At 32.3% G+C, this 15,189-nt stretch overlaps 1 protein-coding gene across 2 annotated transcripts in view; it reads right to left on the bottom strand.

Moving 5' to 3' along the window:
- rad51b (RAD51 paralog B) overlaps nt 1-13,266 on the bottom strand; it is a 50,694-nt gene extending 37,428 nt beyond the window's left edge. For both annotated transcript variants that reach the window (XM_051139446.1, XM_051139447.1), the window contains exons 1-7: nt 13,060-13,266; nt 12,845-12,958; nt 12,661-12,765; nt 11,586-11,722; nt 11,392-11,511; nt 9,590-9,773; nt 3,216-3,288 (exon numbers count right to left, since the gene is read on the bottom strand). In XM_051139446.1, coding sequence (XP_050995403.1) covers nt 3,216-3,288; nt 9,590-9,773; nt 11,392-11,511; nt 11,586-11,722; nt 12,661-12,765; nt 12,845-12,958; nt 13,060-13,143 — 817 coding nt within the window. In that variant the 5' untranslated portion in view covers nt 13,144-13,266. The remainder of the gene's footprint in view (nt 1-3,215; nt 3,289-9,589; nt 9,774-11,391; nt 11,512-11,585; nt 11,723-12,660; nt 12,766-12,844; nt 12,959-13,059) is intronic.
- Between the last annotated feature and the right edge of the window lie 1,923 nt (nt 13,267-15,189).

The following is a 15,189-nucleotide window of genomic DNA, read 5'->3' as shown; positions in this document are numbered from 1 at the left end:
TCTTTTCAAAATTTACTACTATTGTTATTTTAAATCATCACACTGGACTTGGTTATAATGTCATTTTTATTTTCAAAATTTCTAAGAATATTACAATACTAAATTTCAAAATGATCATAATGATACTATTAATTTGATTCATATCTTTTCAACATTTTTAGATATCACAATAATATTGTAATATTGGACTTATACTTAATTTTTTTTTTTGAAAGTTCAACAGTATTAATATTATTAATCACAATAATATTGTTAATGTCATTCAGAACATTAGACTTATTTATCATGGCATTTTTTTCTCACAGAATTTCAGGATTTATATAATGGACTTGATTGGTGCCCCGAGTTTGAACTTCCAAAATGTAGTTTAAATGCAGCTTCAAATGGCTCTAAATGATCCCAGCCAAGGAAGAATAAAAACTTGTATACTTCTTAAGCACAAAAGCTCGTGTAGCAAAGGCTCTGGGATGCGTGTTCACAATGCTACGAATTAGTGATGGGTCGTTCTTGAACGATTCGTTCATTTTGAACTAATCTTTAATGTGACTCGGGAAGAACGAGTCGTCTCGGGGAGTGATTCGTTCAGTCGCGCATGCGCAACATCCTATTAGGTTCTGTACTAGAATTAGTTCACCTGTTTCGAGACTCAAGACATGAACTAACCAATTATTTTTTCAGCTCACACAGCCTTGAGCTTATGGAGCTTATGGGGCTGTCACGTGATGAACGAACGACTCAGATAAAAAAAACTTGTCAGATAAGAGGTGAGGTGAGCGAATCATAGACTAAAGACCCAGGTAAACAATGAATTCATCTTTTCTGTTTCTTATAGCATTACAGTTTTGTCTTGTTTGTAGTGTGATCAACGTTTGTCTTAGGGAAGTAACACATAATATTTTAATTATATTTTGCTAAAATGAATGAAATGAACGAAATGACTCAAAATGAAAAGATTAGTATATTTTGCTGAACGAGACTCAAAGGTCTGAGTCGGTAAAATGATCCGAACTTCCCATCACTACTACGAATCATGTCTAAGTTCATCGTCTGTGTACTCCGGCTAAAAAAGGTAGAGAATGGCAAAAAACTCATCTTATTTTCTTCTACAATTTTAGAATCGTCTGACATTGTTGTACATCGTTTTTGTTTGTAAACAGCGTTTGACTTACTTGCACTTTCTTAGTCTTTGCACGTTTACTTTGTAAACACTGGGTCTGTGGTTCCGCCTATGTTCGGCTTGACCTTTTGACATGATTCAACAGTACGTGAACGTGCATCCCAGAGCCTGTGCTACATGAGCTTTTGTGCTTACAAAAGTATACAAATTTTTATTTTCCAAAAAAAAATGTTCGATTGTTTCACTAGATAAGACCCTTCTTCCTCAGCTGGGATCATTTAGGCTTTTTGAAGCTGCATTTAAACTACATTTTGGAAGTTCAAAATTGGGGCACCAATCAAGTCCATTATATGAAGAAAAATCCTGAAATGTTTTCCTCAAAAACCATAATTTCTTTACGAACTGAAGAAAGAAAGACATGAACATCTCGGATGACAAGGGGGTGAGTAAATTATTTGTGAACTGTTGTTCTGGAAGTGGACTTCTCTTTTAATAAATTCCTAATTTTCTGCTTATTAATAGCTAGTAGGGTAGTTGTTACGTTTAGGTATTGGGTAGGATTAGGGATGTAGAATAAGGTCATGTAGAATAAGGCACTAATATGTGCTTAATTAGTACTAATAAATGGCTTATATTCTAGTAATATGCACGCTAATAAGCAACTAGTTAGGAAACCATAAAATGAAGTGTTATGACTGGATTTTGTTATGCTGTTTTTCTTTCAAAATCCACAGATATCGTAATAATATTGTTAACATGAATCATAGCATTGGACTTTCTTTCAAATGGCATTTTTCTTTCAAATTTGAAATAGATATCACAAAAGTATTGTTAATGTGAATTATATTGTGGTTTTATAGCATTATATTTTTCAAAGTTTTTATAGATACTACAATAATGTTGTTAACATGAATTAACGTAACTTAGTAATGGAATTTTTCTCTTTAAAATATCTCGAAATAATACTGAACGTGAAGCTCCAAAAACATATGAGGAGTTTAGATGCAAAAGCCTCTAAATCCATCTTAGGGCATTTGTAAGCTTTTTCAGTAGCTGTGGTCTACTAAAAGCCTCAAAGGCATCAGGGCTAAAGTGGAGAGAACAAAGCCGCAGGTCTTTAGGAAGTTTTATTCTTTCACAAGCATCTCCCATTCTTTTCTCCTCTTCTTATCGCTAGGAAAGCAGTGAAGACTTACATTGCTTCTCTTTTTGCCCTTTCGACTAAAAATTACAACCAAAAGCTGCACACTGTGGAATCATATCAGTATTTTATTATCCGAGTTGTGGTAAAAAGGTAGTGCCAGTCGCTCACCGAGTACAACCGTTTTATGTAATTAAAAAAAAAAAAAAATGGGGATGGAGAAAGAAAGGCAGAAAGAAGCGATAAACAGAGTGAGGCTGTATAAGGGCCATTCTTTCCCCACATAATCCCAAGAGATGGAAAAACAGAGATTGTGTGCATGTGTAAGAGAAAGATACAGAGACTGAGTGAGTGGGAGAGAGAGTTACCGGTAACCCCACCTTGCCGAGTGGAACAGTGGGATGTAAAGAAAGAGGTGTCTGGGTGGTAAAGTTACAGGCCAGAAACATGTGCCTGTTATATAACATGAGAACAGAGCCTGTATCTCTTTCCTCAATGCTTTGCCCCTAAACAAGACCCTTTCCCACTGTACACCTGGATGTACGCCAGAGGATACTTGCTCAAGTCCATATATACAGTGACAGAAGACACGGGTCACTGCACAGCCATGGAATCAGAGATATCGTGGGATTCGCAAAAGGCCCAGACAGGTTTGTAGAGAGAGGGGATCACAGTTTCAGCCCCCTGGTTAGAGTAATGCCATCTTCTCCAAGGTCAGTGATGTAGTTCCAAAGAACCTACAACAGCTGCTTGTGTGGAAGGTCATATCTGACACCCACATACCGTCTCGGAATGACTCAGAACGATGGCTTCCATTAGCGAGATCAGAGAACAGCTCATCAGGGAGGGATGAAACAGGAATTTCTAGTCTAAATTTCCACCATCGAATCCCTTTTTTCACAAAAAACATTCTCCACAAAAATCACTGTCTAGAAGACGATAGAAGGCTGTTCTTACCATCTGCCTGATTCCATTGAGGACAGTGAACCTTCTCGCCCACATGTGTGGTGATCTGGTTAGTTAAAACCACCTGAGGGAGACAGAAAGGAAACATCTGTACTTGAGTTCAGTCCAGTTTGAATGGAGCACACAGAGATGAGAATAAACAGACCGCTGTCACTATGAAAGTTCAGCGGACACTGCATTTATCATCACAATATTTAACAACTGTTGACATCACTCAATATATAATGGTATATGCTGGGGCCATGTGAGTAAAGAACAGGCAAACAAATTCCATCAGGGCCTCCAGCATGACCATTATTTTAGCATGTATTTGTCTTAAGGCCAAAATCGACAGCCGAGCGAGGACAGTACGTCACTTCTCAGATATTCCGAGACCCGCCAAACCATGATTCAACATGTTCAATCAGCAAAAACAATTGCAGACCAACAGATCAGGGTAGATTACTTACCAAGTGTAGTCCATTACTACTCATTATATAATACATGATGAAAACTGTAGTTAGTAATTTAGGTTACTCATTTTAGGTATCATTTTTATGTATACTAACTACTTTTTTTTCTTCTTGGCAAACTTGTTTTAAATTTGCCATTAAACATATCATATTGATGTAAAATGCAAAGAGAAGGAAAAAAATATTCCATGTCAGCCATGTATTCTGACTACTTTTTATACTACTTTTAGATTACATTTGAATCTAACTTGTATTAAACTTACCATTAAACCATATTTATATTGAAAAAAGCAGGGCTGTCAGTTTAACGCATTAACTTAATTAATTAGTTATGAAAAGTCATGTGATTAAAATAATTTAACGCAGTTAACACACTAGCCCCTCCCCAGACCTTCATACAGTTGACTGCTGACAAATATGATGCGGGACAACAACTCCATAAATGCAGTTATGCCCTAAAATTCAAGATATCGGGACAAAAAATGTTCCTGTTCCTGAGTTGTTGTTTCATATTTATATACATCACATATCACACGATGTCACACGGGCAGCAAGAGCAATATGACACGAGTACTGATTTTATCCCAATCTATCACAAGCTTAAATGTGATTTTATACAACAGTTCAGTAAATAAGAAGGTGATATTGTGTTATATTTTAAACACAATATTATGTGTTTTTTTCTCAATTTTGCAGAGAACATATGTGACCCTGGATCACAAAACCAGTCATAAGGGTCAATTTTTCAAAATTGAGCTGAATAATTAAGCTTTCAATTGATGTATGGTTTGTTCAGATAGGACAATATGTGGTCGAGATACGACTATTTGAAAATCTGAATCTGAGGATGCAAAAAAAAAAATCAAAATATTGAGAAAATGGCCTTTAAAGTTGTCCAAATAAAGTTCTTAATGTATATTACTAATCAAAAATTAAGTTTTCATATATTTACAGTAGGAATTTTACCAAATATCTTCATGGAACATGATCTTTACTTAATTTCCTAATGATGTTTGCCATAAAAGAAAAATCAATAATTTTGACTATTGCTACAAATATACCCCAGCGACTTAAGACTGCTTTTGTGGCCAGGGTCACATATTACCTTTGAAGCCATAGCAGAATTGTTGCACAGCGGTGTTTAGTTTCTGAATGAATCCACATTGAACAAATCATGTGAACCATTCATAAAGAGAGCCATTTACTTCATTCCTAAATGAATCAGCCGTTTGAACGAATCGAATGAACGAATGACTGATAAAGACATTTATCGCCACTTGCTCATTTCATATCATTTCATTAATAAGAATACTACTACTACTAATAATAAAAACATTATAGGGATAGTTCACCCAAAAAAAAATTAATTCTGTCTTCATTTACTCACCCTCATGTTGTTTTTGTGGAACATAAAAGAAGGTAGCCTATTTTGAAAACTGTTGGTAACAAATTTACTGTATGAACAAGAAATACTTTATGTTCCGTAGTTTACTTTAGGCTGTTGTAAGCTAAATGTTTATGTGTAATAAATTTTATGCTGAATCAAATAAAATATTTCTTTCTAAAGCTACAATTTGTAATATCTACTTGATACTTTCTCATTTAATACAAAAATAGCTTTTGTACAAAATAATCTTTTGTGGGTATTTTCAGTTAAATTTATTTTGTGATTAATTAGATTAATTAATCGAAACATTATGTAATTACTTAGATTAAACATTTTAATCAACTGACAGCCTTAATAAAAAAAAAAAAAAAAGCAAGGAGAAAGAAAATATATATATGTTTTGATACCAAAATCCTATAATGCATTAGTTATTACATTAAACCAGGGTTTTCCGAACAGGAGTTCATAAAATGAATACTTAAAAAAAAAAAAAAGAAAGAAAAAAAACATTATTTGATTTGTTTGCCTGCTTATCAGTGTGACCTTTAAGTAACATTGAACTGTAAACATACACATGCAAATGTGTTTTTAATTCATTTTGTTTGTTTCATGCATGTCTAATTCAGATGGATCGTTTCCAAATTTCTTTACATGACATTTACATGACTATTAGTCAAAGCTAAATGGTATGACACAGTATAGGATTTTAGATAGGAAAATTTAAAAGAGAAAAATATAAATAAATTATGAATGATACTGTTATTGTGTGAATAATATGTAATCATATAATCCATAAAAACGTAATTGTAATCTGATTATGGACATTATAAAATGTAAGAAGCTCTAATTTCGAGTACTTGATTTTTGGAATCTGTAACCCAGATTACATATAATCAGTTACTATCCAGCTCTGCCGACCAACACCAACAGGGTGTAAAAACACCATTCATTTACTCCATAGCGAAATAGGCTTTTAACAATAACTGATAAATCTTTAAAAACTGACTTCTTGTGAGCTCTGAAGTTATTAATCATTGTATATGCTTTTGTCTACCCATCTTTTTAATTTAATTCAACTTGAACTTAACATAATCATGCCTAATAGCAGAATTCGCTGTGAAAAACTACATTACCCATGACGCTATACAGAAAATCCCACCAATCAGAGAGTCGCAGGGAGCAAAGTGGGCTAAATGGCATATTTAGCTCCGCCCACTCCTATGAAGCACAGCAAATTATGTAACTGAGTCCGTCTCCTTATGCTCTCAAAATACTTCAGTATGTGCATATTTTGCAAAGAACTTCAAATATGTGACCCTGGACCACAAAACCAGTCATAAGGGTCAGTTTTTTGGAACTGAGATTTATACAGCATCTGAAAGCTGAATAAATAAGCCTTCCATTGATGTATGGTTTGTTAGGATAGGACAAAATGTGTCTGCGATACAACTATTTTAAGTATTTTATCTGGAATCTGATGGTGCAAAAAAATCTAAATATTAAGAAAATCACCATTAAAGTTGTCCAAATGAAGTTCTTAGCAGTATAACTAATCAACAATTACGTTTTGATATATTTATGGTAGGAAATTTACAAAACATCTTAATGGAACATGATCTTTACTTAATATCCTAATGATTTTTGGCGTAAAAAAAAAAATCTTTTTTTTTTTTTTTTTTTTTTTTTTTTTTGGTCCAGGGTCACATATATTATTTCTACAGATAAAACCTACATCTTTAAATAATAGTTTTAAATTCAGTGGTTCATGGGGTTGTTCTGGGAATTATATATAAATATTAAAATGTATTTAGATTTACAATTCAAATGTCTCCACATGCAATTACAATGTACTAAATATAATTCATATGTGATTTTTTATGTGAAATGTGTGATTTTAAGAGGCCTGATAAGGCTCTTCCAGAAATACACACAAGGGACAGGAAAGAGACTACTGTAGTTTTTTAACTACATTAATTATGGTGTTAATTAAAATATAGCAGCATTTCAGTTACAGTACTTAAGCTTGCACTGAAAAAGACAAAAATATAGAGCAAAGGTTGTTGTATCTAGGTCGATGTTCTGATTTGATTAAACACAGTTCTTGCACTGGTGTATCATGCACAGCTCTTACTCAAAAATACACAAATAAAAACAATCAGCCAAAACCTAAAACATTTCAACGTTCCTTTATATGTATAAAGCTTGGGAGAACAAACTTAATAACCTTATTATGGTTTGGCTCTAGGTGCTCAAGTGTAAGGTTTTATTTTGAAAACGTAATGGGTTGACCTATTTTACGGTTATGAGCTTTTATGTGTATGAGGGGGACTATAACATTGTTACCTACCTCTAGGAGTTATCTAGCATGTGGTTTCATGTTGAGGCCCATTTCTACTGCTGTGGAAAGCTGTATTAAAACTCACTTGTGGCCACTGGCAGTGTCAAGCAGACATTTATTGCACTGATTTAAAACACAAAAGCTATCTTTAAAATGAGCATGGCTGCAGGGGGACCACAGGCAAACTGCAGATCAGATGAGTTTGGGGTTACAGTCTGGGATGCTCTCTGAGAACAGTCCAGTAGTTATTTTGAAATAAGGGAATGCCCAGTATTTTTTTTTTTTTTTTTTGCTTTTGTAGCTTATATTTAAACTTCATCCCAATGTCAACAAAGCACAAAAGTAGTCAATAAAACAATAAATTAACCCTAATTTGCCTTGAGTAGCTATAAACATGATATGTAACCGCATTTGTAATGCTACCTATATTAGATTATTGTTTCTTAATACAGTAGATTCCAAACTAAAATCTGAAAATCAGGATTTTGAAATCAAATTTAAAAAATGCTGTAAATAAGTCATGCTACTGTCATTAAAGCCAAAAGGAGACATGCAAAATACTAGAAAACTTGTGTTAACTGCTTGTATTTTCAGAAAATTATGGCATAATAACCTAAATGTGTTAATTCTTTAATTAATGAGTATGTATTATGCATTAACTAAAACATGCAAAATATAAAAATGTGACAAATCTGTTTCTCTATATTAATTCTATATGTTTTTTTATACACTTCTCCATCATAATATTAATATTTTGAATGTTTAAAGTATCATTTGCTGGAAATATGTATTAAATAAAAAGAAAAGTAAATAGAAATACAGAATCAGTTAACATACATTAATAAACATTAATACCTATTTTATGTTTTTCTATAATAATAATAATAAAAAGAAGAAGAAGAAGAATACTTAACTTATAATTTGCTAAAAATACTTATATTCATAAAAACAAAATAAATACAAACATAATTTCTTAGCATTTTGTTTATCTGTCTCAACCACAAAAGCAATAATAATAATAATAATAATGTTTAATCATTTGTTGGAAAAATGTATTAAATAAAAACAAAACAAAAAAATCTAAACAAACAAAAAATAAATATATATATATATAATATATATATATAAGCAAATAATAAATTAACATGAATTTCTTTATTTTGTTTTTCAATACAATCACTAAAATGTATGTTAATTGCTTGTATTTTGTGTGTTCAGCAAATTATACCATAACAATCAAAATGTATTAACTCTTTCATTAAAATGTAATAATTATGTATTATGCACTAACCAAAAAAAAATAAAAAAAAAAAGAAATCAACAAAATTACATGTACTTCTTCTTATGTTTCTTTATAATAATTTTATATGTTTACAAATAAAAAAGCAATTAACAATTTCTTAGCATTTTGTTTCTCTGTACCAACCGCAACACCAATAATAATAAATAATAATAATAATAATAATAATAATAATAACAATAATAATAATAATAATAAGTTTAATCATTTGCTGGAAAAAAATGCATTAAATAGAAACAAAATTAAATGGAAATACAAAAGCAATTAATACATTTAAATTAATTCCTTTGTTATTTTATATGCTTTTCTATATAATAATCATTTAAATGTAAATCATTAAAATATAACTTGTTCCAAATATGTATTAAATTAGAAAAATTCCAAATATAGGCATGAAAACTCTTTGGACCCCACTGTATGTGTTTACTTGTAAACTAGTAGTGGATAAGAAGTGTCAAATAGACCACAACCTGATCCAGGATCAGCCCTCCAGCTGTTTTACTCTTTATGAGCAGGAAGCGGAAAACCATATTCCGGTGTAATCCTACCTTACCTCTTCAAGATAAAAGTTCTGGTGATGCAGGAGGTGAGTAGAGGCGTCACATATGTATCTTTGAAGATCTTAGACTAGTGCGGAAATTCCCAAGATCAGATAACATGGAAAAGGAGCAAGATTTATGTGAATGGGCCTAGAGTGTTTTTCTAAATTATCTGGGCTCTCTCACACCCTCTGGTGTTTTAAATATAGAGATGACTTAAAATTACAGCACTGAAGCTCATAAACGTAAATGTGTTGTGACACCTTGTGGTTGAACGTATGTACTACAAGTGTAAGATTTGTGCAAGATCCAGATATGCAGATGCTCACAACCGTGTAAACAGACTTACTGGGATGCAGAACTCCTGCGAGAGGTACTTCAGTACGGCAGCTTCCTGGCCTAGTAAGTTACTCCTGTATGTCAGATTTCCTGGCAGCGATGTGTCAAACTCCTTCCTCACAACAGAGGCCACAGAATCCAAAATAAGGAGCCCCGCTCGACACGCAATTATGTCCTCCTCCAGACGCTCCAGCCTGTGCAACATCAATAAAACGCCCCACTAATGAGTGTTCACAAGCTTAAATACAGCCTGGCAGAACATGAGAGACTATCATGATCTCATTTATGTTCATGCAATAATGCTATAGTCATTTGTATTCACTGCATTTTCATTTTAGATTTACATTTACATATTTTAAATACTTTAAATCTAAACATCCATATTTGATATATGCATTTAGCAGATGTTTTTATCCAAAGCAACTTTAATTGTGTTAAAAGTGTACAGTAACAGTGACAAGTTTGGAATATTTTTTTATTGTTTTTCTGAAAGAAGTCTCTCATGTTTACCAAAGCTGCATTAATTTTATCAAATAATACAAAAAAACAGTAATATTAAAAAAATATATATATATTTTATTAAATATTTAAAAAAGTGAAATATCATTATTTTAATATACTTTAAAATATAATTTATTCCTGTGACGCAAAACTGATTTTTACTCCAGTCTGAAGTGTCACATGATCCTTCAGAAATCATTGTAATATGCTGATTTATTATTAGAATTATCAATGTTGGAAACTGATTTTTTTCGGGATTTTTGATGAATAAAAAGTTAAAAAGAACAGCATTTATTCAAAATATAAATCTTTTCTAACAATGTAAATCTGTGCTATCAGTTTTGATTAATTTAACACATCCTTGGTGAATAAAAGTGTTCATTTCTTTCAAAAATAAAAAATAAAAATAAAAATTTACTGACCCCAAACTTTTGAACAGTAGTGTGTATTGTTAGAAAAGATTTATATTTTAAATAAATTCTGTTCTTTTTAACTTTTTATTCATCAAAGAATCCAGAAAAAAAATATCACACGTTCTAAAAAAATATTAAGCAACAACAACTTTTCAACAGTTTTCAGCACTGATAATAAATCAGTATATTAGAATGATTTCTGAAGGATGTGACACTGAATACTGGAGTAATGATGCTGAAAAATGCAGCTTTGATCACAAAAATAAATTCGATTTTAATGTATATTGAAATAGAAGAATGCTGTTTTACATCTAAATAATATTTCACAACATATTTTTTTTTTCTCTGTATTATTTTTTTTAGCAAATAAACAGCCTTAATGAGCATTTATTTAAAATGCATTAAAAATAATGACTGGCAGTGTATATATATATATATTATGATGCTAAAAATTCAGCTTTGTCATCATAGGAATAAATTACATTTTTAAATATCTTAAAATAGGACACAGTTACTTTAAATTTTAATAATATTTGACAATATTTTGCTGTGCTTTTAATTAAATAAATGCAGCCTTGGTGAGCATAAGAGATGTATTTTAAGTATTTGAACTAAATAATTATTCCACATTTTTTTATGTACTGTTTTTTTATGTGTTTTATCATTTCATTTATCATTTTCCCTTGGAATTAAACCCAAAATCTTGGCATTGCGCCACACTCTATAATTTAAGTTGTTCGCCAAAAAGCTCTGCATAGCAGTGTGATTCATGAATTGAGCCTCGTGAATCTCATGAATAAAAAAGGAAAAATGACCGGTTTCATTTTTAGGTGAACTATTACTTTAAAAGCACAGTAAACTGAATGAAATAAAATTAAATATGTATAGGTGTTCCAACCTATTCAGGACATCCTGACAGGTCAGTTCCCTGAAGAGATGAACACGAGATGCCATCTCCAGCAGACGCTCCTTCACAGAGAAGAATTCTGGGAATCTGGCCTGTGCCATCTCTACCAACCTTAGAGATAAAGATAGTTTAATAAAAAACACAAAAGTTGCACGAGAGAGAGAATAAGTCAATGTTTTGAACACCTTTCAGCAGAAAACGCTGATTCTGTGTCGATGTAGATGACTCCACTGTCCAGACCTCCCATACTCCTCGGCAGCGTAGCCAAAACGCTGAGCATAATACACAACTGAGTCTTTCCACATCCTGATGGGCCAGTCACCTGACAAACAACACAGACATGTCATGATAGTTAATAATATGATGATAACATGATGACTGCTATCATTTATGCACTTTCATATCAATCCAAAACATTTCAATGTTATGCAGATATATATAAAAAGAAATGTATTTGTTTAATGATTTCAAACAGGACAAAACATAAAGACCATAAACATAAAAATCAGGAACCATGTTTGGAAGACCTAGATGTAAGGGAATATAAAAGTGTAATTTCTAGACCTGGAAAGGTTATGGAAATTATTACAAATATTAAAAAGTGTGTGTGCATGTGAAGAAAAGTTAGTGAAACTACAGAAATTATAAAAATTTAATCATATCTATTATTTCACTTAAAAATTTTAATATATTTTTACTCATAGCTTCTAAAAATGGCCAGCGTAATTTTTCTGCTTTATTTCTTAAATTATTATAGACTGTCAAGCTAAAAAGCACAATAAAAGTACTGTACAACAGTCTTTTGAAGCTTTGTGTGGGGAAAATAAATTGTATCAAATATTGCACAAGTCTGTTTAAAATGTAAATAAAACAGATTATTAGGGTATGTTTTACAAGAAAATACCATTTAAGATTTTCTACTTCAAAACGTCATGTTTAATTCATATTTTACTTTGTTTCTTTTGAAAATAATTTAGCTCTTAAATCAAATATTGTGTTTTATATCATAAGCAGTGATATTTGATTGTTACTGAATTAATACTTGATTTCTGAAGGATCGTGTGACACTAAATTAATGGCTGCTGAAAATTCAGCTTTGTATCAGAGCAAAAAATACAGTTTAAAATATATTTAAATAGAACACAGTTGTTTTGAACTAGAATAATATTTCACAATTTTACACACATCTTAATTATTCCAAAAGGTTGACCGGTAGTGTAAATAAAAACATAATATTCACTTTAGGGTGAACTAGACTACCTCAGTGAGAGCACCCCGTGGCAGTCCTCCCTGCAGTAATCTGTCCAGGGCAGGAAGTGATGTGGAGAAACACAGCTCTCCCTTCTTCTTCCACAAATCCCATGCCTGTCATCAAAGAAACATGTCTACTAATGAAAGACTTAACGTGTGAAACCAAGAGGATCTGATGAGGTCAGTGACTTACGGTGCTCACAGTCGGTACACAGGCTTTACTGACCAGCCGCATGAGGTCCAGAGCCGCTGGATAACTGAGTCCAGCCAGGCGCATGAGCTCAACGGGTGTGATGGACAGGACATCCTAAAGAGCGAAGAGCACACACGCTTAGAAAGGTCTATTCCAAGAGCTGGTCATTTATATAGTACCAGAGCAGGGCGCTTGAGTGGTCAGCGGTCTCTCACCTGGCAGGTTTCCACTTGATGGCGCTTGAGTCGCTCGCATAGATCAGCTGAGACGCCCGTTCTCCGTAACTTCTTACTTGCCATTGACACAAAATAACAGTTAAAAGTGTTACTCGGCCGTTTTATAACCAATACATACTTCCGGAACGACTGTACACATGATCCAGAGATCTTCAGGAGTAAGTTTTTCCATGCAGAAAAAAAAAAAAAAAAACACGTTATGAGTTTTGAAATTGCGAAGCGCGCCCGGAAACTAAAGAAAAAATGTCGTGCATGTGAATTGTGGGTAATGTAGTTTATAATGTAAATATTTTTTTTTTCCCCTATTGCTCTTTTTTAGCCTACAGCATTTATTTATTTATTTATTTGTTTGTTTGTAAATAAATGTTAAAGTCAACATTTAAAGTGGATCAAAAATATTCATCAAAGTTGTCCTAAAACCAAATAACATATGATATAGGTAGATATATAAATGTAATATATTGAAGAAAATAAATAAATAAAAGCATAATAAAAGTATAACAAAAAAAGTATAATAACAGTATTAAAAAAGCATTATTTATATATAAAATATATAAAATGATGTATAAAATTTTATATATATATATATATATATATATATATAGAGGGGTTGGACAATGAAACTGAAACACTGGCCAATATAGTGTTGGAGGTTTTATGCAGCCTGGTGGCCAGTCTTTACTGATCGCACATTCCACCAATAAGAGCAGAGTGTGAAGGTTGACTTTGTGCACCCAATAGCTCAAAAATTGTACCCTGAAGGTGGTGCCGTGTATTAGGATGATAATGCACCAATACACACAGCAAGGCTGGTGACAAGAGTGATTTGATGAACATGAAAGTAAAGTTAAACATCTCCCATGGCCTGCACAGTCACCAGATCTGAATATTATTGAGCCACTTTGGGGTGTTTTGGAGGAGCGAGTCAGGAAATGTTTTCATACACCAACATCACATAGCGACCTGGCCACTGTTCTGCGAAAGGAATGGCTCAAAATCCTTCTGGCTACTGTGCAGGACTTGTATTTGTCATTCCCAAGATGAAATAATGCTGTATTGGCTGCAAAAGGAGGCCAAACGGCATACTAATTGTGGTCTAAACCCAGGTGTTTCAGTTTCACTGTCCAACCCCTGTATATATATTAATACATGTAATGTATATATCTATAAAATGTATTATATAAAAGTATAATAAAAGTATATGTATATATATATATATATATATATGAAGAGTTCAGATGCAAAACCAGCTAAAAGCTACCTCGGTCAAAAATTAGATAATGATACTGAGTGGATGTTCTCAACACATATTATACGTAAATCAAATACTTTTTCTTCAAACTCGCTAAAATACCAGCCTTAGCCCAATCAGAAGTACCGGTACCTACATAGAAACCTATACATCTGAGCCTGATAAAAATGCATTTTTTAAAGAAAGATGTCAGATAGATTTAGATGGTTTTGCATCTGAACTCTTCAAATATATATATATATATATATATATATATATATATATATATATAATAGTGAATGCAGAAAATGATAAATAAAAAAATTACTAAAAGAGCAATAATTGTGTATCAGTGATGCTTTTTGTTTGTTTGTTTTAAACTTACATAATTTCACAACTTTCACAAAATAATGAGAAAATAGAGGGGTTTACATTTCTTACATTTGCTTGTATTGTATGTGATCAATCATCTTGCATTTTGTCCTGGTCACTCTTTATGAAAAATGGCATATACTGATTTGATAATTGATCATGACACTGAGAGGAATGATATGTATTAATTGATAGGCAATGCCATGAACAGTAATGATGATTGCATTAGGAGGTTATGGTTAATCCTATAGCTAAAAATAAATAATATAAATCATATTTTCTATTTTTAATGTTTGCTTTGGCTTGATTAAATGCTTTGCTCTGAACCTCTTAGTGTTTTGATGACCTTTGTGATCCTCCCAAGTTCTTCGTCATGCCTCGCTGTCAACTCTGCCCTCCTGACGTCAATACAATGGAGGTCTTTTTATAACTTCCTCATTTTAATAATCAAAATAATCTTGGGAATTTTTTTGAAAAGACACTTAATTTACACCTGTGTGGAGGAG

Source organism: Labeo rohita, chromosome 20 (assembly GCF_022985175.1).
Source record: "Labeo rohita strain BAU-BD-2019 chromosome 20, IGBB_LRoh.1.0, whole genome shotgun sequence".
Classification (NCBI taxonomy): Eukaryota; Metazoa; Chordata; class Actinopteri; order Cypriniformes; family Cyprinidae; genus Labeo; species Labeo rohita.
Note: the sequence above shows the minus strand (reverse complement) of the source record. Positions and strands in the feature narration are given on the sequence as shown.